This window comes from Hippopotamus amphibius, chromosome 3 (genome assembly GCF_030028045.1).
Source record: "Hippopotamus amphibius kiboko isolate mHipAmp2 chromosome 3, mHipAmp2.hap2, whole genome shotgun sequence".
NCBI classification, from domain to species: domain Eukaryota; kingdom Metazoa; phylum Chordata; class Mammalia; order Artiodactyla; family Hippopotamidae; genus Hippopotamus; species Hippopotamus amphibius.
Window position 1 is genome coordinate 158,998,511 of NC_080188.1, and position 27,777 is coordinate 159,026,287.

General features: G+C 34.0%; 1 protein-coding gene across 4 annotated transcripts in view; it reads left to right on the forward strand.

Annotated features, from left to right (window-relative positions):
* Nucleotides 1-27,777, forward strand: part of SYT14 (synaptotagmin 14) — a 220,460-nt gene that overhangs the window by 47,901 nt on the left and 144,782 nt on the right. Inside the window, exon 3 of one of the 4 annotated variants that reach the window (XM_057727815.1) lies at nucleotides 21,340-21,504. In XM_057727815.1, coding sequence (XP_057583798.1) covers nucleotides 21,340-21,504 — 165 coding nt within the window. Of the gene's footprint in view, nucleotides 1-21,339; nucleotides 21,505-23,524; nucleotides 24,447-27,777 lie in introns of those variants that run through there. The other 3 variants (XM_057727816.1, XM_057727813.1, XM_057727814.1) reach the window with 3 other exon arrangements.

The window sequence follows — 27,777 nt, forward strand, 5'->3', positions numbered from 1 at the left end:
TTTTTTTTTCCCTTCACATCTTTATTGGAGTGTAACTGCACGATGTTGTGCCAGTTTCTGCTGTACACCAAAGTGAATCAGCTGTATTTATACAGGTATCCCCATATCCCCTCCCTTTTGAGCCTCCCACCCTCCCTATCCCACCCCTCTAGGTTATCACCAAGCATCAAATTGATATCCCTGTGCTATGCAGCAGCTTCCCACTAGCCATCTGTTTTACATTTGGTAGTGTATATATGTCAGTGCTACTCTCTCACTTCATCCCAGCTTCCCCTTCTCCCCTTGTGTCCTCAAGTCCATTCTCAATGTCTGCATCTTTATTCTTGCCCTGCCACTGGGTTCATCAGTACTGTTTTTTTTAGATTCCATATATATGCGTTAACATACGGTATTTGTTTTTTTTCTTTCTGACGTACTTCACTCTGTATGCCAGACTCTAGGGATGCGCCTGATAATTTCTGTGTCTTCCCTGACAAAGATCCTTATCTCCTGTAGTTAGAGAGCTGAGATGGCTGAAAACCAAAGTCTCATCCTCGGAACGGCTAAATTACAATGCAAATTGGATTCTCAACTTCATAGGGTATCTGCTTTTGAAATGAGGGCATTGATTGGGAGGGAATGGGATCCTGAAGACTGGCATGGGGACATATGGGAAAATCCTGTTGAGTTTGGAGTTAGGCCTGCTTTCCCCAAGGAAACTGTAGTGGCCCCCCTGAGGTAGTTGCTTTGTGAGACAGTCCTGATTCTCCTTAAGCCCTCCTCTTTACTTCTAGACCTGTGAGTGGACTGAAGTCTTAGCTGCTTCTAAAGGTGAGGTACAGGGACTTCCTAGGTGGCGCAGTGGTTAAGAATCCACCTGCCAATGCAGGGGACGTGGGTTCAGTCCCTACCCCAGGAAGATCCCACATGCCACAGAGCAACTAAGCCCTTGCGCCACAACTGTTGAGCCTGCATTCTAGAGCCCGTGAGCCACAGCTGTTGAGCCCATGTGCCACAACTGCTGAATCTCATGCACCTAGAGCCTGTGCTCGGCAACAAAAGAAGCCACCAAAATGAGGAGCCTGCACACCACAACAAAGAGTAGCCCCCGCTCACTGCAACTGGAGAAAGCCTATGTGCAACAACAAAGACCCAACACAGCCAAATAAATAAATAAGTAAAGGTGAGGTACAAAGTGTGACCCATGAGGAGTTGTTCCATAATCCAAAAGAACTGCATGATTTTTCCAGTTTATATGAACAGAAATCTGGAGAATGTGTCTGGGAATCGCTGTTAAGGGTGTGAGATAATGGTAGAAGGAACATGAAGTTAGATCAGGCTGAATTTAAAATTTTGCTGGAATTTTGTTGGGAATTTGTACATCAGTTTGGGAATAAGTGACATTTTTAATATGTTGAGTCTTCCTAATCATTAACATTCTCTCTCTCCATTTATTTAGTTCTTTAAAAATTTCTTTCATCAGCAACTTGTAGTTTTCAAAGTATAAGTGCTATATATGTTTTGTTAGATTTATAAGTATTTCATTTCCTTTAGAGTGACTATAAGAGTTTTGTGTTTTAAATTTTGGTTTCCACATGTTCATTGCTAGTAAGGGAAAATATTGATTTTTTTCAGTGTTGATCATGTATCCTGTGGTTTTGCTCAACTTGTTTATTAGTTTTAGGAAGGGTTTTTGTTGTTATTGTTGTAGATTCTTTGAGTTTTTCTATTAATCATGTCATCTACAAGTAGGGACAGCTTGATTTCTCCCTTTCTAATCTATATTCTTTTATTTCCTTTTCTTTCTTTATTGCAGTGGCTGAAACTTTCAGTACTATGTTATGTAGGAGTGGTGAGAGTTGACATCCTTGCCTTCTCCCCAGACTTAGAGGAAATTATTCAGGCTTTCACCATTAAGTAAGATGTTTACTATAGGGCTTTTTATTTTCTTTTGTTTTTAATTAAGTTGAGGATGATCCCCTCTATTCCTCGTGGGGTTGTTTTTTTTTCTTTTTTTGAGTTTTAGATCATGAATGATATTGAATTTTGTCTGATACATGAATTGTTATGCTCTTGTGATTTTTCTTTTGTAGTCTGTTAATATAGTGAATTACATTGATTGATTTTTGAATATTGAACCAGCTTTGCTAATAGTGTGTAATTCTTTTTATATATCACTGAGTTCTTTTTGCTTATATTTTGTCAAAGGTTTTTTTGCCTGTATTCATGAGGGTTATTAGCCTATAATTTTCTTTTTTTACTGACTTTGTCTAGTTTTAGTATCAGGGCAATACTTGTCTCATAAAATGAATTGGGGATTATTTCTTCCTCTTCAGTTTTATGGAAAATACTGTGTAGAATTTGTGTAATGTCTTTAAATGCTTGGTAGAGTTTTCCAGTCAAACCTTTTCTGGGCCTGAAGATTTCTTTTTCAGTAGTTTTTAAATCATGAATCAAATTTTTTCATAGTTTTAGAGCTATTTAAATTATCTATTTTATTTTGGATAGTTCATACTTTTTGAGGAATTGGTCCATTGCACCACATTGTCAAATTTATATGTATAGGGTTGTTTGTGATATGCCTTTATTATTCTTTTGACATCTGCAGGGTATATAATGATACTCTGTTTCATTCCTGATATTGGTAATTTGAGTATTTTCTTTGTAATTCTTGCTAATCATAATTTTTTGTCCAACTAGATTTACACATTTATTTTACTTAACTCTGAATGTATTTGAGTTTTCACTCCCTAATTTATAATTTGTTTTGTACAAAATAATTCTTTTTGTCAGATTTTGATGTCAGAATGATGCTAGTTTGAAAAATGAACTTGGAACTTTTTATCTTGTGTCTTAGAACATATTTGAAAACTTGCTTATAGATCTTTTTGGGCCTGGTACTTTTATTTAAGGTAATTCTTTTAGACTTAAAACATTTTTATATTATGCTTATTTTGTAGATGTTTGGAAATGTGTCTGTGCTGAGGTGTACAAAGTATTTGCCTTTAAAAATTTAAATATTATCTCTACCTATGGTTATATCCCTGATCTTGTATATAGTATTCTGTATTTGTAAACAATATACTGGTGCAGATGATGAGATCTGAGTTAAAAAGCCTTTGTTTGAATCTGCCACTTACAACTCTGTGAATTTGAAATTATTCAGTTCATTAAGTTTCAGTTTCCTTTTCTTCAAGGGTAAAGTTATGGAATGTGAATGAAATATTACCTGTAAAATATGGCATAGGAAGCCTAGATTTAGTGTTAGTTTTTTTTGTTTGTTTTCTTTGTTTTTTGTTTTCTTTGTTTTTTGTTTTGTTTTGTGTTTTTTGTTGCATCACACAGCATGCAGGATCTTAGTTACCCCATCAGGGATCAAACCCGTGCCCCCTGCATTGGAAGTGCGGAGTCCTAACCACTGGACCACCTTATTGATTAGACTTGCTGAAGGTGTGTATATTTTATTTTAGTTCTCCACCCTCACCAAATCTGAGAAAAAGTTCTTGATTCTTTTATTGTTTTTATCTAATTGAAGTAATTGATGCTTTTATCTTTATTATTTCTTCTTACTGCTTTCTTTAGGGCTGTTTTATGCCTTCTTTTTAAAACTTCTTTAATTGAATGCTTCATAACTTTCATCCTCTTGTGATTAAAAACACAGCATTTAAGACTGAATTATGTTTTCACTAGCCTCCAAGTAACGAAGTTCTCTTGTTAGGATATTTGTGAAAATACAGGAGCTGGGATATCAGAAATTTAAGATTAGTGACTCTTGTTTTCACTGGGACTCAGGGAGACTAAAAATCGAACATTATTTTGAATCTGAGATAACCTAAGCACTCCAATTCTGAAAATGTGTAGTGATAGCTGGCAGCTTTGTTACCTGCCTAATTTTAAAGTGAGTGCTTTTGGGTTGTAATGTCTTACCATTAATTTTATTTACTGTATATTTTTGGTAGATTATTTTTATCAAGCCGAGAAAGTTTCCCTCCACTCTGAATTTACTGAAATTTTTTCTCTTTTACATTAGATGGGTAGTGAATTTTCTTAATGAATTTTTTACCTGTATTGAAATGATCGTGTGTTTTCTTTTTAAATTTTTTTCTTTTTAAATTGTTGATATTTTAAATATCAATTGATTTTCTAATGTTACATCACGTTTGCATTTGGGGGATAAGTCTAACTTTATCTTGATATATTTTTCCATATCTTTCTAGATTTGGTTTTTGATAATCATTTTTTACATTTATGTTTATAAATATAAAGGTCAAACTATCACTGCAGCAATGCTACATAACAATCCATTCTAAATCTCATATAAAAATAAGCATTTATTTTCACATATGTGAAGGTCAGGTGGCTTCTTGCCCTTTTGGAGCTTGCATTCTAGTAGGGCAAGAGCAATGGTAAACAATTAACAAAATTAATAAATTATTTGATACTTTTGAAAATAGATGTGGAAGGTAGACTAGGGAAAGGGAGAGGAAAGTTTGATAATGGGTTGCATTTTTAAGTAGGATGGACAAAATAGTTCTCATTAAGAAGGTAACTTTGAAGCAAAGACTTGAAGGAGGTAAAAGCATTAGCTATGTGACAATTTGGGAAAATGCCATTCAAGCAGAGGGAACAACCAGGCAAAAACAACCTGGCTACTTTTGAGGAACATCAAAGTGGCCTGTGTGGCCGGAGTAGAATGAGCTAGTCAGAAAGCTGTAGGAGATGAGATCAGAGGAGTAATAGAGAGCTAGATCAGGTAGGAGATGGGGAACCATGGGGCACTTTTGAGCAGAGGATAGCTAGTTCAGATTTATGTTTTGAAGGGCTCATTCTGCATCCTGTGATGAGAATAGACTAAGAGGGACAGGACTGGAAGTAGGTAGTTCAGATAGGAGATCTTGCAGAGCTGAAATAATTTATCAGGTATCACCATAACCTAGGCCCTAAGGCCTATCCATTGTATTAGTTCTTTTTTTAATTTGAAGCATTATAAACATTAAAAAATAGTATTTTAAAGCCAACACGTATCTAACTACTACCCAGGAAAGAAACAGAATGCTGCTGTTTCTATGTACTTTTCCTGATTTTATATATATATATATATATATATATATATAATAATTAATTTCTAGGCATTCTTTTTTTTAAATTATTTATTGGCTGCGTTGGGTCTTTGTTGCAGTGTGCAGGCTTCTTATTGCAGTGGCTTCTTTCGTTGCAGAGCACGGGCTCTAGGTGCACAGGCTTCAGTAGTTGTGGCACTTGGGCTCAATAGTTGTTGCTCACAGGCTCTAGAGCACAGTTTCAGTAGTTATGGCACTTGGGCTTAGTTGCTCCACAGCATGTGGTATCTTCCTGGGGCAGGGATTGAACCCGTGTCCCCTGCATTGGCAGGCAGATCCTTAACCACTGCACTACCAGGGAAATCCCTCTAGGCATTCTTTATATATTTTAGGTATAAGCCTTTTCCCCCTTATATGTGTTACAAATGTATCATCCCATTCTTTGGCTTACTTATTCATTTTATGATATCTATTGATGGCCAGAAATTCGAATTTTTAGTGTAGTCATATTTATCAATATTCTTCTTTGTAGTTTGTTCTTTTTTGTGTCTTGTTAATAAGAAATCCTTCTTCACCCCGGAATCGTGAAGGCAAGTCTTTGTACTTTTTTCTAAAAGTACAAAACTTTTCACATTTGAATCATGTGGAATTGGCTTCTACGTAAATTCACCCCCCCCCCCCATATTCCTGGTTTTCCCACCACAGTATATTGAGAAGATGTTCTCTCTCCACTGCTCCGCAGCCGTCTTAGTCATACATCGGAATCCAGAAGTGCTTGTGTCTGTTTTGGGCCTATCTATTCTGTACTATTGTTCTGTTGTCAACCCCTATGTCAATACCACCTCATTTTAATTATTAAACTTCTAAAATAATTCTTGATGTCTGCTAGAGCATCACCAGACAGGTTTTTATTCTGTGCTCATCAAACAACTTTTTAATTACTGTTTCAGCTTTTCAGACACCCTAATACCAGGATGATGTTTGTCCTGATTTGATATTTTGTTAACATTCCTGTTATTCTAAAAGAGTTTTCTCCAGTGTAAATGTTAGAAGTAGTTCAGATAACCTCTCCCATTTGAATGTGGCTACTGTGCACCAGAATCTGAAAGATGGATTGGTCATCTCTATGCCAAAATTTATTTTTTTTCCTCATATAGGTCCTCTAGGCCCTAATAAAGACAAGTCTTTGACTTTTAAAAGTGAAGACAAGACATTAGATGGTGATGAACTCGTCAAAGATAATGCTATTCTGGAACGTTGCTTGCTGGCCAATCACTTGCTGGCAATGCTTCTTAACTTGCTCTCTTTAATCTATTATGTAATACGCTTTAGCAGTGTTAGGATTTGTAACTAAAACGTGAATTTTTTTGAGTGTAGATTATAAATTTTTTATGAGACAGTTATTCCTCATTCCTAAAACAAATGCTCAATGAATACCTACCATATTCTAGGTCCTGTGCTAGGCATTAGGAAGGGAACCAGTGATGTATTTGAAAGTCTCTATCTTTATGAAGCTATCTTTTGGAGGAGGTAGACAAATAAACTGGCAATTATGATCCATTGTGATAAGTACTGTGAAAGAGGCATTTTCAGGCACCACGGGAGCGTACCTTTAGAGCCTCTTACTCATCCTTAAAGTCCTAGTGGGTTTTCTGGAGAAGTCCACATCTGAGCGGGGTTGTGAAAGGTAAAAGATGTGAATTAGCAAGGTCAAGTGAAGAGAGAAGGGAGACAGAAGGGTGGTTCAGCCAAGTATGTGGGAAAAACTGGAGTGAAAGAAAGAGCTGGGGCATACTGGAAACATAACACTTGTTATGAATTAGCAGCTCTGTCTTAGAAATCACCATTCCTGATTTATAGGGAGTAGTCAGCAATTTATCTTGACAATTTGTAAAAGCTATTTTTATTTCAGTGATTTGCAGGGGCTCTGATACCCCTCTTTTAACTGTAAAGGGCCATTTGCATATAAAACATGCAAAGGAATTACCCACATCGCCTTGATCTTTTCATCTTTTCACGCTAAAAGATCTAGGGGAATGATGTAGTAAATCTCGTTAATAATTGACTTCAGTCATCTATTTAACTAAAAGTGATTTGTCCAAATGAATATTCTAATAATAAGTATCAAAGTTAATTGAAATCTAGTACTTAGAAAAAATTTTTTTTTCTTTTAGGAATTTTTGACTGCTTTGAGACTAAAGGCTAAGTGGAAGAATATATCTGTCTTTATGTATTGAGAGGAGCAAAAACGTAGGAAATAGTTTTCAATGATTTAAAGAGGTTTAGCTGCCACACTCACCTGAATTTAGAGAATACTGAAGGTGGGAGGCTTAATAAAAGAGGAAAGAATGTGAGACAGGAGGAGTTGATTCCCTCTGTTTAATGGTCAGAATTGTAATAGACTCTGATCTGGCATTTAGGTCTTTATTTGCACTAGCAAAGACTTTCGATTCTAACATTTATTAAACATTGCCCGATCTTTACAAATATCAGTTTTCTTTGTTAATACTTTTCTCTTAGTTTCATTGACAGGTGCTTTTTTTTAAATAAAAGTTTTTGTTGAGGTATCATTGACACATATCATTGTTTCAAGTGTACGACGTAGTGATTCGATATTTCTGTATATTGCAAAATGATCACCAGAATAAGTCTAGTTTACCTCTGTCACTCTACATAGGTACAGAACTTTTTGTGTGTATCATGAGAACTTAAAATTTACTCTCTTAGCAACTTTCAAATATGCAGTACAGTGTTATTAACTATTGGTGCCATGCTGTGTATTGCATCCTCTAGACATGTTTATTTTATAACTGGAAATTTGTGCCTTTTAAACCTCTTCACCCATTTTGCCCATTCCCCCACTCCCACCTCTGACAATCACCAATCTGTTATCTGTATCTATGAGCTTGGTGTTTTTCTGTTTTTAAATATCCCAATATACGCGAGATCACAGGGTAATTTGTCTTTCTCTGTCTGACTTATTTCACTTAGTATAATGGCCTCAGGGTCCTTATGTTGTCAAAAATGGCAAGATTTCATTCTTTTTTGTGGCTGTGACAATGTGTGTATTCCACATTGTCCTTATCCATTCATCTATTGATGGACACTTAGATTGTTTCTAACAAATGCTTTTTGTTTATTTTCTTCTGCTTTCTTTACTTATTCCTTTTTATGAAATAGTCTCCAAATCCATCCTTTACTCTTTTTTTTTTATTTATTTAACTTTTCTGAGTTACTGGGTCTGCCTTAGCATTTTTATACAATTATATTTCAATATTACAGTTATCATCTATTACCACTAATTTATATCCCTATTTTGAAAAGTCTCAAAATTTGTTTATGAGTGTGAACTTTCTAAATATCTTCACCACAATAACTTTAGCCATTTGGGACCTGTTTAAAATGGGATCTTCTTAGCCTTTCTCTTAAACAAATTTGTTAATCTCAATGCTCTAAATTTTATATTCCTCCAGCCTTTCTTGATAGCCTGTCTTAGTCCTTAATCCTCGTAGTTAAATAGTATTTCTCTAATCAAGTTTTTGAATATGATTATACATCATTTTCTATATATTTTCTCTTCTTAGAGTTCTGCATTACATGGTCTAACTGATCTGTACATACTGAAACCATAGATAAACACCTTTTGCCATTTCTTCCACAGTATAAAGTAATTTCACCTTTGGCATAAGGCCTTTTAATAGATATTTAGTGAATTTAATTGTTTCTCTGTGAACCTTTTTACTGTTCTCAGTTTTATTGTGAAATTTGAGACCATACTGCTTTAGGAAGAATCTGATAGCATAATAGAAGGCTTAGTTTTCACTTGTTAGAAACTTTACACTGCTGATTTCTATCTTACTGATATTATACCATTATTTTACATTTTTTTCCTAGCATTTTGTTAAGCCAACATTTTCTTTAACCTTTATAGCATTTGGCCCCTAGTGGGATAGTAACTTGCCATTATCTACATTGAACTTCATTTTGTTTTGACATAGTATTTCTGTAATATATTGAAGTTCTTCATGTACTTTCCTTTAATGAGTTAGCCACCATGCCCAACCTAATGTTCCTGGCATCTTCTACAGTATTAATGACCATATTCTCAGTTCCTTCATTCAGATTATTGGTAAAGGTATTAAGTATCAGTTTTGTAGAGTGATTTTCTTTAAGCTGATTATGAATCATTGAGTTTTAGTTGTAATCTTACATCCTTTTGTGTAGCTTCATTCTTTCTCTCTATCCATATCCATATCTCAGCACTCAATCATGTTCGTAGCTATTTGCTGTCCCCTGACTTTAGGTTGCTGGGCCAGAAAAAGAGAATATTCAGTTAGGGAGAGAGTGACTTATATAGCTTCTTTGACATTAAACCTAGTCACCAATTAGGGCAATTGTGATCAAGAGAGGTTGGCACAAGGCAAAAAAGCAAAACTGGCTCTTATATCAGTGCTTGCCTGAGAGATAGCCTAAGTGGTAAGACCTGCCATGAAACCTAGTGACTAACTTGTTGGGCTTTCAGATCTGCTCTAAAATCTAGATCCTATCTGTAAGTTTGTAGATTAAATTGAAATTTCATTTTAGAGAAAATTGTGAGTTTTTCCCAAGAAAGTTAGGCATCATATGCATTTTTGTTGTCTACATAACTAGTCATTCTTTCACAGAAAGAAATTAACAAGTTATCCTGACATATTTCTCTGAGACATAAAGATTGTTCCTTGGTGTCACATGTGTTTCTAGATAATTGAAAGTTGGTATTTTGATAACTTGTACTAATATGTCATTATCTCTTTCCTGTGGGCTTTTTTTTTTTTAACTATAAATACTCTTTTTTCTCTTTGCTTTGTCTCTTTCTTATTCTAGAATCCTCTTTATTTCAGTTTAGGAGTTACTTCCTTTGGAAAGTCTCTATCTCTGAAATCAAGCTTAGGTGCCCATGTAATACTTTATTAAGCCTCTGGGTTCAGGGACCACATTTGTCTTATTCAGGCTTTCATTCCTATTTCTTAGTATTTATTGAATAAATTAAGTTACAACTTAGTACTTCTCAGACATTTACACTGACAGAAAAGAGAACATTTACCCCCTATGGGTACAAAGATACTTGCTAAAAACACTAATGTTTCATTGTTTTGAATTTTATTTTTTAAATTTCAGCGAATTTTATTATTTTGTTTTGTTTTTATTAATTTAAAATATCAAAAAGTTTATTTACTAGTTAAATTACATAATATCTCAATAAATCTCCAGCTAAAATAGACACTACTGAAAGATGTGTCACGGTGCACCACCAAATATTCCTCTTAGTTTCATCATTCCATTGCATATCTTTTCTCTTTTTGATTCACAGATTCTTTCTTCAGCTATGTGATTAATGCTGATTTTGTTACAGGTGATTTGGTTAATTTACAGAACCACTCCTTATTTTAAAAACATTTTAAACTGAAATTAGTCCCTACTTTAATGATTTAAAAATTGTATTCACAGCCTCTAAGGACCAAGACTCAAACTGCTTCCTATTTGATTCTGCTCCAACACTACCATCCTTGTTCAGTAATGCTAACTGCAGCTGAAATCAGAGGGGATGTATTACAGCTGTTTGCAAAGCTCTCAGAGTAATTTTTCTTTAAAATGTCAAATATTTTTGCTTTCATTATATCTGATATGTTATATCAACAAAACGGTAAAAAGCCATAACTTTGCAAATGGAGCTCCACATTTTTATTAAGTATGCATTGGGAATGCAAGTAAATAGTCCTTAAATTTTCACATTGCTGTGAAATTTGAAGTAGGAATGCAATATGATGTTGAGCTTTTATCACCACTAACTGAAGTGTGTTGGACCTGTTTAGTGGTAACAAAACATGGTATGCTGTTAAGGGCAATGCACTTCTGATTGCACACTTACGTATTCATACACAGTAAATCCATATGCCTTATTTTCAGCAAAGGTTGTGTCTTCCCAAAATGGGTCAAGGTTAGTGCAAAGAAAGATTTTTTTTTTTTTTTAGGGTGAGTAAAGGATGTTTTAATCACTTCAGGGAGAGAAGTAGAGTGATGTCAGCAAGATAACAGATTAGGAGGTCCCAGTACTTGTGCCCCCACAAAAACAATGGATAATCAACTAACTACCAATGAAAGTAGCTCTAGGACAGCTGTGGAGCACAGTGAAGAAGCTGGAGCAATACAGTGGAACATAAAAACTGAGAATAGCTGCATAGAAAAGCATAAGAAGCATTTTACCTGCATCACTCCATCCCCAAGTCCAGTACAGCTTGACACCAAGAAAGATACCCTTGGCCATGATCTCTCCTCAGGGGGAAAGACAAGCAGGAAGACTCTAACAGCTGTTGCCACTGCCATTGAAGAGCCCAGTGGCCCTCACCACTGCTGTGGACACCTGCACACACCCACTGAGGACCTTCACAGTCTTTGTCAAATCTGACCTCAGCTGATGGAGCTGCCTGGAATCCACCCCACTGAGTCCCCTTGAAGTAACCACTACTGTGTCTACTTCCCCCCACTGCCCAGGACTAGAGTTGCTGCAGCACTTGTATGGGGGCTAGAGCCACTTTTTTGCTCTTCCCCGCTCCCAGGCTGGAGCCACCGTATACTCCCTCCACCCCTCCTCAGCTTAGTGCCATTGTCTTTATGCCTCAGATCCTGGCACCCAGCTCTTTTACATGCACTGGAACATTACCAAGTGAGATTTATCCCTGGCATGCAAGGGTGATTTAACATACACAAACCAATCAATTGATTACAACACATTAACAAAATGGAAGGAAAGAATATGTGATGATCTCAATAGATGCAGAAAAAGCATTTAACAAACTCAATATCCATTCATGATTAAGATGCTCAACAAAATTGACATAGAAGGAACTTATCTCAGTGTGATAAAGGCCATATATGAAAAGCCCACAGCTAACTTACTCTTATAAGTGGTGGAAAAAAATGAAAACTTTCCTTCTAAGATCCAGTACAAGGTACGAGGGAAGAATTCCCAATGCAGCACTGCTTTTCAACATATTGGTAGAAGCCCCGGCCATAGCAATTAGATAAGACAAAGAAATAAAGGACATTCAAATTTGAAAGGAAAAAGTAAAATTATCTGTTTGTAGATGACATCATATACACGGAAAACCCTAAATGCAGTCCTATTCACAATAGCAACAAAAAGAATAAAAAACTTAGGAATAAAAACCAAAGAGATGAAAAACTTGTACACAGAAAATAGGACATTGATAAAGGAAATTGAAAAAGACACAAATAAATGGAAAGATGTCTTGTGTTCATGAATTAGAAAAATTGTTAAAATGCCCATGTTACCCAAAGTGAACTACAGGTTCAGTGCAATCCTTATCGTAATCCCAATGGCATTCTTTACAGAAATAGAAAAAAAATCCTATAATTTGTATGAAATCACAAAAACACCTCAAATACCTAAAGTAATTTTGGGTTAGAAGAACCAAGCTGGAAACATCACACTTCCTGATTTCAAAATATATTACAAAACTACAGTAATCAAAAAAATATGATACTGGCATAAAACAAAACATATAGGACAATGGAAAGAATAGAGAACCTAGAAATAAATTCATGCATCTACAGCTCTTCCACAAGGGTGCTGAGAACACACGAAGGTGAAGAATAATCTCTTCAGTAATAATGTTAGGAAAACTGGTTACCCACATGCAGAAGAATGAAAATAGATTATCTCATACCATATGCAAAAATCAACTTAAAATGAATTAAACACTTAAATGTAGGACTTGAAACAATAAAACTATTAGAAAAAAAACAGAGAGGAAAAGTTTCTTGACATTGGTCTGGGAAATGATTTTTTGGATATGACACCAAAAGCACAAGCAATGAAAACAAAAGTAAACCAGTGGGATTGCATCAGATATAAAAACTTCTGCATGACAAGGAAACCATCAACAAAATGAAAAGGCATTCTATAGAATGGGAGAAAATATTTGCAAACCATGTACCTGATAAAGGGTTAATAGCTAATATAATACTGTAGATCAACTATTGTTCAATTAAAAATAAAATATATAGGTACAACTCAATAGCAAAAAAAAAAAAAAAAAAAACAAATAAGGACAAACAAATGAAAACAAAGCAAATAACCTGCTTCAAAAATGAAGAAAGAATTTAATGGACATTTTTCAAAAGAAAACATACAAATTTCCAACAGGTATATATGTAAAGATGCTCAACTTCACTAATGCAAAGTAGAACAACAACAAAATATCAGTTCACACATATTAGAATGACCTTTATTAGAAAGACAAAAGATAAGTGTTGAAGAGGATGTGGAGAAAAGGGAACCCTTGCACACTGTTAGTGGGAATGTAAATTTGTACAGATGTTATGCAAGACTGTGAAAGTTCCTCAAAAAATTAAAAATAGAGCTCCCATATGATCCACCACTTCTGGGTATATATTCAAAGGAAGTGAAACCAAAATCTGTAAGAGGCATCTGTTCATTTCAGCCATTATTTAAAACAACCAAGATATGGAAACAGCCTAAATGTCCATCAGTGAATGAATGGATAAATAAGATGTGTATATGTACAATGAAATATTTTTCACCCTTAACAAAGAAAGAAATCCTGCCATTTGTGACCATATGGATGAACCTGGAGGACATTACTATGCTATAAGCCAAATGCTGAAAGGCAAACACTGCGTGACCTCATTTATATGTACAGTCTAAAACAGTCAAACTCATAGAGTAGAATGGTGGTTGCCAGGGCTGAGGGGAGGAGGAAATGGGAAGATGTTGGTGGAGGGGGTACAGAGTTTCACTTATACAAGATGAATCAGTTCTAGAAATCTAATGTACAACAATGTGACTAAAATTAACGATACTGTATTGTATCCCTGACATTTGCTACAAAAATAGATCATAAGTGTTCTCACCACACACACCTACGAAAAATAACTATGTGAGGTGATGGATATATTAATTAACTTGATTGTAGTGATTATTTCACAATTGTACCTTAAATATATACAGTTTTCAGTTGTAGCTATGCCTCAGTAAAGTTGGATAAAATATATAAAGCCAAAAATTTTTTAAAGAAGAGAACTAGTTGACATAATATTAAAATATAGGAGGAAGGTCTTAAGTTTGAAAGAAACTGGTTTGTATTTATCAGAATTTAATGATTTAGAATTAAAGTCTGAAATAAGCATATCTGAAACTGTTTGACATCACAAATTGGCTTTAAGTAGAAGGTTCTTCTGCAGTTGGTGTTGAATTTTCAAAATCTTATCAATTTTAAAATCTTATTTTCAAAATCTTATCAATCTTTCAAAATCTTACTGAAAAGGAAGGGCAAATGATCATTGAAAAAGTGAGGGAGAAGAAGATGTGCCTTATCTTTTGCCCATACCATTGACATTCAGATAATTTTGGAGGAATTCATACACATGGAATAGACAGAAAATTTGAAGCCGGTAACCTTAATTTGTTGTTTAAAAGAATGGCTATGTTTTGCTATTGGGTGATTCACCAGGAAAAAAGGTCTAAGTCTAAACTTCATTGGAATTATAATTTTGAAGCCTCAATCAGGACTACCCTTGAAGAAAAATCTCTCCTAGAGACAGAACTTTATTAATTAATGAAGTATTTGCTTTAAATATGTTATCATAAGTGTAGTAAGTATATTATTATCAAGTCTAAGTCTTAAGTGTAAGGTTTAAATATATATTTGGTGTTCCATACTTAATAAATGTTTGAGGTTTTTTTTTCAGTTTTTTTCAAGATATAGTATTTTTCGTTGCTGTTACAATATTTGAATGAAATTTCAATTTACTACATGTTACTTATAGGAAACATAGGTTTAATTTATTGATGTCCTGACAATTGAAACAGGTTGGCTACCATCTATTTTATCAACCTTGTCAGGTAACTCTCTCCAGAGGAGAATTTTTTTCCTAGGATCTTATTCGGTGTCCCATGTCACTGCCATCTCTGCCTTCCCCCCTGTTGTCCCTTTAAATTACTCAGCAGTGAATTACATCTCTTATGAGTAAATGTTTTTTTTTACTGATTGTTTTTTTAATAAAATCTACCATTATGGATATGTATCATTCCTTTCTTTGATTTATATGTCATTCTTTCAGTTTTGCATCATTTATAATATAAAAATTTCATGGAAGTTTTTATTTGTGGAAGTAACTGAGATGTTACAAAAGGAAATTTAAACAAAACACATCAAGTTAATTTATCTTCCTACATTGTTTCTTGGAATCTCTGATAAATTCTCTATTTTATGTCCAAACCAGAGCAAAATAAATTGTGGATTTTTTCTAATTAAAATATGTGAAAAATATTTAGGGCTTATTAAATAGGAAGGCAAGTATCCTCTTAAAATGAAAGTTGACTTCTTATATAGTTCACATTTTGTTCAAGAGATAGAATTGCATCTATTAAATGAATTATTAAAGTCTCCATGACAGTGTAATTAGAGGACTAGTGTTTCCTGCCCAGCAGAACAAATGATCAATACAGACCTAATAATGCAAATTGTAAGTTGTTTCTTTTTATCCTTCTTTTTTAAAGAATTATTAGAATCATAGGTACTTCTTGTTTAATTTTGCATTTAAAATACAATGGATAAAATAGTTTTGTAGTATTTATTTTGTAACTTAGTTAATTTGTTTTGATACAAATAAATTTTATTTAGACAAGAATATTATTATATAAATAAGTTTATATTGAAAATATGTTGGCTTAGTAAATAAATATCTCCCTTATAATTATATTTCTGTATATCTTTGTATTTTTCTCATTAACTTTATATAGAAAATGTTCCTTTGTGACAACAGGAAGTAGAATTTAAGTGAATTCTGCACTACTTTCAAAGTCAAAGTGTATTTGATATTTCTTTTACAAGATTGTAATTTTTTTGTTTCCATGACCATTTTATCATAGAAATTAAAATAAATTTTACTATTATTGAAGCTTGAATTTTGAGTGGTATTTTTTAGTTTTGTAAATATATATATATATCCATTTCTAAATATATAATACGGATAGCTACTAAAGCCAGTTCCATATACATAGCATAAATAATTATTAATCTTGGATAAGCTGAGCTTTTTGTATTTACTGGTGAGATACTATATCTCGTACCCTTTTTGACTTTGCATTGTAGTCTTTAGATACTTCAGATAGAGACGCATTTAGTTCACAGACATCTTCCTTACGTTTTTGAGGAAGATGAGCATTACTAATGCCTATCAAGCTATTGTTCTATAGAGTACTTTTTGTTTTTAAATTTTTGTTTTATTAGCTTTCAAACATGGCATATAATATAAGCACGTACTATTTATTTTGGCTTCTAAGCATAGTTCTAAAGTTAATTTTAGAATATTTTGAAAAGTATCTTTAATAGAAAATACTATATTCCAGTTTTATAATATATATATTTATTTTGAGTAAGTTGAAATCAGTTGCTATATTTTAACATATATAAAAAGCTAAACCATGAAATGTTTTCTCATAATATATGCACTAAGCTATATTATTTGATCACATGGCTTTCCCTTATTTTTTATATTGCAGGTTGGCATATAAGAAAGCAGTGGTATTACTTGGTGTTTAAGACCATGGACTCTGGAGTCAAAATGTCTGGGTTTAAATCCAGGTTCTGCCGTTTCCTAGATTTGTGACTTTGGACAAATTTATTATTCTGGGCCTCCGTTTACTCATCTAAAGACTAAGATAATATATAATATTTACCTATCACAGAATTGTTCTGAGCATTACATTTTAAAATGAAAGAGTTTATAAAAGTGCCTGGCAAATAGGAAGCAGTAAGGATTAGTTTTTTAACATTCTGGGTGCAGGAATCAGTGTGCCTGTATTCATATCAAGATTTTATCACTGAATAATAATTTTCAGATTTTGAAAATTCTACTTATTCTTATTGAGCCTCAGTACCTATATCTGAAAAATTAGGTTGTAGTAAGGATTCAGTTAGATAATGCTTGTAATGTACTTTCTAAAACAGTCCCTGGCAAATGTTAAGCACTCTTTAAGTGTTTGGTATTGTTAATTTTGTTATTTGTTGGTCTTGGTTTTATTGTTTATCACATTAAAATTTTATGAATTTGGATTATGAGAAAATAATACATCAGTGAATTTTGACTTATTGACTAACTCAAATTTGATTCAGAAAATTTAGTTCTTCAAATGTAGAATATTAAGCTAAACTAATTAACTGTGTGCTGTTAGGCATTTTGAAGGTTTTCCTTAAGAGGTAATATACAGTTTTAAATAGCATTTACTTGTCTGCAGTGGATGATCTGGAATATTTCAAAAGAGTAGTTTTATCTATAGATAAATTAATCATGATCTTAGAAATACATCAAATGGCTTTATAAGCCAGTTCATAGTATAAATAAGAGTTTAGGAGTAAATTCCATCTTATACTGAATGAAAATATATTTTGTATTAGTGAGATCTGAGTTATGGTAATTTTATTTAAGTTTATTGGTGGTGTATAGCATTCATATCTTTAGGGTAATTTTAGTGTATTTTTCTATTGTAGTTTTATGGACGGGTGGGAATTATCAAATGTTTTTATACCTAGTACTGTTACTGGTCAACTTCTGGTATCATGTCATTTGAAATAATAAGTATTATTTCAATCCTGAGATAAGGATGAAAAATAAAAGTCTGAAGCTTTTTAATATTTTCTATTAAAAGATTATTTCTTTTCTACAGTTATATTACTGTTTTAATATTTTCAATACAAAATGTATTCAGTGAATGTAGAAAATGGGCATTTAGTCAAGCAATGGATAAAAAGGGAGTTGTATAGTATATTCACCTTAGTAGTATATTTACCTTGTAAGTATAAGGCATCTTTCACCTTTTCCTAGTGAGGAAGGATTCTTTTTTTAATTTGTTCAAATTCGCAGTATATATTTATCTAAAAATTTGTAAAGTAAGAGATTTACCATTAAAGCCTAGTACGTATCATGTGCCAGTTTGGTTTGTGTTTAGTCAGTGATGTATTTTCACATGCAATAGGATAAGCAAAAGGGAAAACTCCCAACTCTTTTGTAACGACCCTGACCTTTATCGGAGCATTGTTCTCATGTTTCCCTCTGTTTACTAGGCATCCACATCAAAGTAGACATTGCTAATGTAACATGTCAAAACCTCAACTCCTTACCTGCCTCTCTCCTGCTGCTGTCTTAGCTCCCATTCCCTAAGCCACATGCCTTTCCTCTCTCTTATTTTTTCATGTTGGTACGTGGTGTTACCATTCACCCATTCACTCAAGCTAGAAACTTTAGAATTACCTTCAACTTCTCTTTATCCTCATCTTCTACATTAATTGATTGGGTTATTATCAATTTTCCCTGAACAAATTCACCCCTCTTCTCTGCCACCCCTGCTACTGCTTGGTCTTCATATTTTGCCACCATTCACTCCCTACAATTTTCCAGGTTTTCTGATTGTTTTAAGCAATATAGTTCTACAAGTACAAAATCTGTAGGATGGTATTCAAGGTTCTTTGACAATTTGGATCTTGCTTTCATTTGCAGTCATAGCTGTCCTGATATATTCTTGATCTTTCCTGAACGCACATTCATTCATGCATTTACAAATGTTTGTATAATGTCCGCTGGTGGTGCTAGGTGCTTGGAGGATACAGAGGTAAATAAGACAGCCATGACTGTTGCCCATTAGTGCTGATAGAATGCCATGCACACTGTTTCTGGTCTTTGATCATGCTCTTTCATCTGCCCTTTATTCTTTAATATAGTTTCTATTAATCTTTCATACCCTACCCAAGTGTCATCTCCTTTCTGAAGCGTCTGTAACTTTGCCAAGTAGTGTTACTTCTTTGTGTTTCAATAGTACTTTATATTCTATACTTCTATTATAGTGCTTGCTGTATTATTCTTGTTTATAGTTGACCCTTCTCCCTAGGTTAAATTTAAAAGTGGGAGTGGAGGAGGGAGATGAGAGAGGAATACAGAAATAAGGATTAAGGCAAGGCATAGGAAGAGGCGAGAAGGGAAGGGGAGAAGGAAAACAGGAGAAGCAGTGTGTGAGCAGTAATTAAACACACAGACTCGAGCCAGACAGGGCTTGAATCCTGACTCTTCCACTTACTAGCTGGGCACATGATGTAATATTTCCATGTCTCAATTTATAGTGGAGATAAATGACAGGAAAATGGTGGAGATTAAAGGAGCTAATGTATATAAAGCACTTGAAACAGTGAATGGCACAGGATATATGCTATATTGTTTTTATTAGCAATAACTAGCTTTCTTAAGTGAGCTGAGCTATATTTCCTTCCTCATTTGATCTTCTAAGAGATGGGAGATTTTTAAGCTGCTTATTATCTAACCCTGTATGTTCACTTAAGGCATCACTTTTCTGAGTGTGTTTTGGGCCTGGGCTAAAAGGGGAGTTCCTATCCATGTGTGCTGTTCGCAGTGTAATACTGAATATAATTACACTGAGCATTTTGCCTCTTCATACCAGGTTCTGTCCTGCTGTCTTCCTGGCTTTTAGAAATGCTGATGATAATTCTTCTGTTTTCATTTTTACCTTAACTTTCAGGCTTGATGCATGTCACTGTTTTATGTCAGGCACCTTAGATTTTTTTATTAAAATATGTTCTCTTTCCTGACTGTTTTCCAGCCTGAGAACAAGACAGGAAGGGCTAATGTCTGGGCATAACTTCTTGGTTCTGGTAGCAGGATCTGTTCCTCAGCACCAGCCTGATGTTCAGATAGCACTTCTGCCATTCCTGCCACCTTCTCCCTCACCCTCATCGCCCCTCCCCTCCAGTATCATTCTCTGCTCCATCCTCTACCAGAATACTGTTGAGCCAGCTTTGAACAGGCTGTAATGTCATATTGGTTCTACACCTGGGATGCCTGGCTCTCATAAATAATGAAAAGCTAGGAGATTAATGCACTTATCATTGACTGGTGGGTGACTTCATTTTTAACAAATGAATTAGATGCTAATTGTCATGGCTCTTCTGATTAAAAGAAAAAAACCTTGGAGGTGATAACATTTTAGTTGCTGCTTGAGCAGTGGAGGAAGAAAGAGCAGGGGATATTTGACCTTAGGATTCATTCTCAACGAATACTTGAGCATTGTATGTAAGGCACTGGGGATACAAAAATGTAGTTCCTGTTTAACTCCAAATGACTGGTGTAGAGACAGATAATGCAAAAATTGAAAGGAAAGAGATTGCTGAGGATTGGAGAAGTTGCAGAAGGTTTTGTCTGTTCTCACTCTACCAGATCTCCCTGGATGATTTCATGTATTCTCTTGAGAACCTGGTAGTTAGTTCATCATAACAAAGTTTCATGGAGTTTCTAGAGTATACAGTGATCTCCTGTTTCTGTTTGCACATGCTGTTTCTTCTGCCTGAATAATTTTAACCTGGCTAATTCTTACTAATTATTAAAATGTAATCATAGCAGCAATAACTTGCAGAAAAGCTTATTTGATCCTTAACACTGGGTTATGTATTTCTGTAATTTTCATAGTCCCTGTTCTTCCCCAGTCATTTGTAACTGCCTTCACCAGACTGTTCAAGGAAGACAGGAAATGCATGTGTGATAATGCCTGGTGTATGGCTGCTGCTCCAAAAATACTTGTTGGTTGAATGAATGAGTGGGATTTTTTAGAGAGGACACTTGGTCACTCTAGGCAAGGAGAAGAGGGTGAACAAAAACAAGGCATATGGTAATGCATAAAGCTGATTCTGAGGCAGTGAGTGGAACCATTTAATTGGAGTGTAATATTGAAAACAGAGACTGGAGCTTTCAATGCCAAGTTAAGAAGTCCAGAGTCTGGTTAATAAAAAAAAGGCCATTGAAGCTTGTAGAGAGAAGAAGAAGAATATGCGTTCTTACAGATTCAATTAAGTTATATATACCCATGCTCAAGAAATAAGTTTTCCTAATTCTTGTTTTAAAATTTTGTAATACTCTTCAGTGGACTAAACGTATGATAACTGCCTCTTTTATAGACTCATGTCTTTTAAGATTGTTCCCACATATAATGTATAGAGAAACTTTTGGAAGATTTTAGTAAATACTGTAGAATAAATTGAACAACACATTAAACTGTGCAATTTTCTTTTCTTATAAACTAAACCATTGTGAACTATGAAAATTTTAAAATATAATTCAAGTAAGGCCGTGATCTAACACATGTATAGGGGTTTCCTTCTTATTTGTAACTTGAAGAATAAATGCTTACAGCTGTGACTTTTTTTTTCCCCTCCAGTATCTCCAGAGGCAGTTGGATTTTTGTCAGCTGTTGGGGTGTTTATTGTCTTGATGCTGCTCCTTTTTCTCTATATTAATAAGAAGTTCTGTTTTGAAAATGTTGGCGGGTTTCCAGATCTTGGTTCAGGATACAATACAAGGAAGAATTCACAAGATAAAATTTGTAAGTATCATATCACTGCTTCTTTTGTTTGGTCTTTCTATCTGTACTATTTATTACTTTATTTAAAAATATATATATATACAATAAAAAGCTTGATTTTGACATAGCAAACTAATCTTGAGCCACTATTCTGTGAGAATAAAAGATCTGTTAAGTAAATTATGTTCAGTTATCTTTTTATTGCCCATGAATTGCTGTTACATTGCATAAAGATGAATTGTATACCATCATAAAATGACATTTTTATTTTTCATATATAAGGTATTCTTTTGAGCCTATTATATCAACAAATACGCTTTAAGAAGAAAGACATATCTTGTTACTTTTTGTGCTGAAATCCATTGTCCAAATAGTTCTCTAGAGAGCTTTTTTCCAGTGTCCCTAGAAGGCTTTTGAAAGTATTCACTCTTCATCTTTACCTGCTGTTGAATTCTCAGTAGTGGATAATTTTATTGTTTGGAGAAGGTGTTTTTCCCTAGTAACTTAGTGTATAAAGTTTGATTATGAAAATTAGTGTTCCTTTTCCTCCCTTGGCACCATAGGCATATTATATTACTTAGTGTTACTAGATACTAGGAAAGATGAGGGCTGTGATATTGTTCTTTCTTTTTTGAAAAAGTTTTATTTTTTTAAATTATTAGAAGAGTTCTTTATTTGCTATTTCCAAAGACTGGCTTATGTAAATAATAGCAGGAACAAAATGAAATTGTTAAAGTAAGTCATTAATTTTAGAAGAATTTTAAGGAACAATAGAAAGAAACCTTGCTTTTCTTGTCCATGTACAAATGTTGAAGAGATGCTTTTCTCTTATTTATGATAACTTAAAAAGTGATAGCCTCACTGTTTATAAAAATCTTATTATTGAATTTCATCATGAAGCTTTTGCATTAGGAAACTATAGTACTCTGTGTGATTTTGGTTTGATTGAGTTTAATGTTTCTGTACTTCACTTCAGTCCTGTTTTTTCATCTTTTGTGTAGAATGAACTGGTTAAAAATACCTCTTTTCGCAGCCTCCAGTAATTCTCTGTTTCAGCATTTCTGGCTTTTCTTTGGTCTTATCCCTTTACGCTCTTAAAAATTATTGAGGACCCCAAAGAGCTTACAAACAAACAAGTTTGGTGAGAAGAGTGACATTGTTTTACATTGCGAATCTCTTTAATGACTAGCACAGAAGAAAGGAACAAACTGGAGTCTTACATCTGCTTCTGCATTCAGTCTGTCATATGGCCTCTGGAAAACCTAAGTGCTCATTTGTGAGTGAATGAAAGTGAAAAGTTAAATATCCTCTTACTCTTATTGTAAAAATAGTTTTGACCTTGAAGGTCCATTGGAAAGGTCTCGGGGACCTTATTAATTTTTCTGAGCCTGTTTCTTATTCACTTATTAAATAATAATAATATTTATCTCCTAGAGTTATTGTAAGATCAAGTAAGATAAAATTTGTAAATCAGAATGCCTTACATGTAGTATCCACTCAGGAAATGTTCACCTTCTGCTCTTCCCTATTCTGACTTCTGTGCAAAATTGTTTAGATATATAAACAAATACATATTTAGGGGAATATATAGGGGAAGCCCTATATTTTTATTTTGAAATGATATTGGTACTTTGTTAATAAGATAGGATAGTTCCCATACATAGACTATTAATAAACTAAAAAGTACATAATAAAAATTCTTTTTATACTTCTTCTTGCAGGTATAGAATAAAAAACCCAGTAGTATTTGAGGGGAAAATATTGTCTTGCTGCTGTTATGATAGCTGTGGAGTAGGAAAAAAATGTTATTACATTTACACCAAGTGGTTTGATTTTTTTTGTTTTTTGGAAGCATCTTTACTTCAACATATTTCTTCCATTGCATATTTACAGAAAGATTAAAAATCATAGTGCAAAATACTGATATTGAGCTAATGAATAGCACCTTTTAAGTAAATGTTAAATTCAAACTCCAAAGTGGTTGATATTTTGAGAAGAGAAAATTCCATTATTGCACCTTTTAGGAACAAGGAATTAGAAAATGGCATTTTTCAAAAATTTTCAGCAGAATCTGCCTTCAATGTCCTCTCTGGTGGACACCATCAGTAGTGCTGTGGAAGATTTGACCACTGCTGTGGGGGAAGTCAGCTATGCTTTCACTGACTCAGTTGCTGAACAGGTAACAAATATGATAAATGGTTTTCGCCCAGAAGAGGAAAGCCCTGCAGCAACAGAAGCTGTAGATACTTCTAAAGAAGAAAACACCACCTTACCAGAAGTCTCCAAAAACACTAATTGTCAGGAAACACAATTCAGTTTAGAGCACCAAGCAAATCAGATGAATAGCTATAATACTTCAGTTTCACAAAAGCAAGATCAAGGAATGAATGATGAAGGGGTATTTAAATATATTAATAGGCAACAGATGCTATCAAAATATCAAGAAACCAATAATGCTGGTGATTCTTCTTTGAAAGGCCACGTGAGTGATGGTGGGATATCAGTTAGCAAGCAGAGTACAAGGGCTGGATCTACTTGTCAAGAGCTTGACAGTACTGACAGATGTAAAAAACATGGATTAGGAATTTCCAGTAATGGTAAGCATGACTTAAAGGAGGTAAGATATCAAGAAATGAAAGAAAATTATTTAAAGAAAGCTGAAAAACATATTAAAAGTAAAGGATCCATTGAGAATGAGTGTTCAGGAAATGAATGTTCTCCAAAAGATATTTTGGGAAGCAATAGACATATGATACAGAAATCCCTTAAGAAAGAAGACGTACGTCCAGCAGCATCAACTAATTCTAAAGATAAGTGTCACGGAAAAATCAAACAGATAAATCCAACAAAATACTACAAAGTGAAAGGAGACATAAAAACAAAGAAAAATGAAGCCATTTCTGCCAAAAAAGAAACAGCAAAGAGTAAAGATGAAAAATATTCTAGGATAATACCAGAAAAAGGTGAGGTCTCCTAATGTGAGTTTGAGTGATAAAATTATCCCTTGATTTTTTGTACATTAAGGAAACATCATCCAAATTTCTGAATTTTTCTATACATGTCTGTGTATCTAATCTAAGACTTTCTTGAATCCTTTTACTGGGAGGCATTTTTAAAGATCCTTTTACTGGGAGGCATTTTTAAAGTCATGCAGTTTTTTCTCACAGTCATTTCAAAAGCATCCATGTTATTTGTATACCTCTAATTTAAGTATTGCCCCTGGTCCCTGCGTTATTTGGCCACTTTTAAGGACCTTAATTTTACACTTGCCCATTTATTTTACAACCAGAAACTCTATGGTTTTCTTAAGTACTATGCATCCTTTTTTTTTTTTTTTTTTGGCACACGGGCTCAGTTGCTCCACAGCATGTGGGATCTTCCTGGAGCAGGGCTCGAACCTGTGTCCTCTGCATTGGCAGGCGGATTCTTAACCACTGTGCCACCTAGGAAGCCCAGTACTATGCATACTTTAATTGGAGTTTATTTGGTATGCTATGCTTGAATTTTAAAATTTTATACTTTTGTAACCAACCCTTAAGCCCTTTATACAGTGTTGCTCTTCACATCTTTCCTAGTAAGAATCTACCAGATGTTTTATGTTTTTCCTTGAGAGCAGTAGGTTTTTATTTTATTGAATAGCATGCTTCAGGACATGTGTCTATTCATTTAGCCATACATTATGAGTTTTATATGACTTGTATGTTTCCAGTGTGTATACATGAACAGTCTATTATTATTTATGAGTTCTCTGTGTAGAATTAAGATTCCAACTAAGCAGTTATAGTTTTCATCCACAATATTTGTGACAATTTTCAAAACAATTAGCTGAGAGTTACTTGGTTTTGGTTGCAGAATTGCTTCATATTGCCAGTTATTTCTCCTAGTTATCCCTTAGTCATTTTCATTTATTTCTTGTCTCATCACAAGACCACAAGTACACTGGCTTTTACTTATGAAAGATACATATGGAATTTTTCGTGTATTTACATTCTCATAAAACAGCAAAAAAAACTGCGTAGCAGTAAAAATGAGGAAGACTTTTTCATTTCTGCTCCATGACTTCATGTGTAATTGGGGTCTGCTGTTTATCAATTATATGAGTGGTTTTTAAATGATATAATAGAGGCTGATCCAGGATGGATGAGCTAGTTAAAAAGGAGTGTCAGTTTTTGGAAATACATCCACTTTGAAGTCTATTCTCCTAGCAGTGTTTTGAATGTCAGATTCAGTGTTTTTTTGGTAGCCTTGGTTTAGCTTTGTTGGTAGCCTTATTACTTGAAGGAGCAAAAATTAAAAGAGAAATAAAATTAATTGGAATAGTTTACATATTATTTTATTCATAAAATAACAGTAGAATGGTTGCTAGTAATAAATACTTTATAGGTAAGCAGTACAGAATTTTAAAATTGGTTTGATTTGTTTTTATTAAGAAGCATGCTGCTACCTAAAGAAATCAAATCTCTCTCAAGTATTCTAGATTAGAGTCAGTACTAAACTGAACCATGTTATGTTCTAAAAACTGTTTCGAAAATCGTTTGACCCATGTGGATTATCCCTTCATATAGCTGAGCTGTGGTGTTGCTGGTACTTGTGTCCTAGGTTCTGACAGAGCTTATTTATAAGGTATAATAAGAGGAGGAAGAGTTTCCTTCTCTGTTTCTGAATGCAGGGCTACTTTAGGTAATATTTTGTAGTAGATGAATTTCTAGTTACCTTCCTCAGAGCTCTGCTGCTGCCTTAAGACTACCATCATGGTATCCCACAACGTTCTAAAACCTGGGAGTCAGAATGCCTAGGTTCTAGACCAGATCTGCCATCATTCTCAGTACTGTCCAATAGAACTTTCTGCAATGATGGAAAAGTGCTACGTATCTGTATTGCTCCATACAGTAACCACTGGCTACATGTAGCTGTTGAGCACTTGAAATGTGGCTAGTAGCACTGGAGAATTAGATTTTAAGTTCTATTATTTCCACTTAGTTTAAATAGCTGCATGTGGCTGGTGGCTACTATATTAGACAGTGCAGAATATAACATTGGTCATAGTTTTACCCTGTGATGGTTTTTTTTTTACTGTATTAAAAAGTGGGACTTAGACTAGTGATATCCAAGCTCCCTTACTTCTAACTCTAAACATTGAATTTCTATGCCATATTTTAAAATTACTCATTCTGTGTCTCCCCACCTATTTTTTTTCTGATTATCTTTTTTATTTTTTTTAATTTATTTATTTTCATTTTTATTTTTATTTTATTTTATTATTTTTTAAGCTCTTTATTGGAATATAATTGTTTTACACTGTTGTGCTAGTTTTTGCTGTACAGCAAAGTGGATCAGCTGTATTTATACATATATCCCTATATCCCCTCCCTCCTGTGACTCCCCACCTGAATTTTAAACCTTGATTCCTCTAGTGCAGATGGTCTTAGCTGAGTGTAACGAGAGAAGTATCTAGACTGAATTAATAAATTATGGCTGCTATGGTTTCTTCATCCTTCTAGAGTTGTTTTATAATTCTGAGAAGGTTGCATCTTGGTCTAAATGAATCTCAGCATGATGCAGTTTCAAAATTTTTACCTTTTTAAAAAATGGTAATAGCTAGTGCTTTTTAAAATAATATAAAATTAATTAATTTACCTTCTAAAAAATTTATTTGAAATTTGGGTCTATGAAAATAATATTTTCCTAGTTAAGTCTGTCTTTCACAGATAATGTGTTAAGTTTGGTGTATATGCTTCCAGACATTTTTGTATGTACATATAAACTTATACTGCATGGATGTGTGTGCATATGTTGCATGTAGGCGTGTGTATGTTAATCTGTTTTTTTTAATGAGACTGTCACTTCTATTTTATAAGCTTCTCTTTTCTCTTAACATGATGTGGTAGTTATTCTTTCCCTGTGAGTACTTGTAAGTTCACCTCCTCATTTTTAATGACTGCATAGTATATCATTGCATAGATGTATCATAATTTACTTAACCAAGGCCCAGGGGTAGACATTTAGCTTATATTTTACTTTTGTTTTCTGTTGCTGTTAAACACAATGCAGTAAATTGTCTCAATTACATATCATTGCTTACGTGTTAATTATTTTCTTAGGCTGAATTCTTAGAAATGGAACTGGTAAATTCCTAGAAATGGGTCAAAGACTATGCAGTTTAGAAAGTTTGATATGTATTGCCAGATTGCTCTCTAGAAAAGCTGTACCACTTATAATTCCATCAATAGTATATGTCTGTCCATTTCTTTGTTCTGCTTCTAGCACTAATAAGCATCATCAGTTATGAGAATT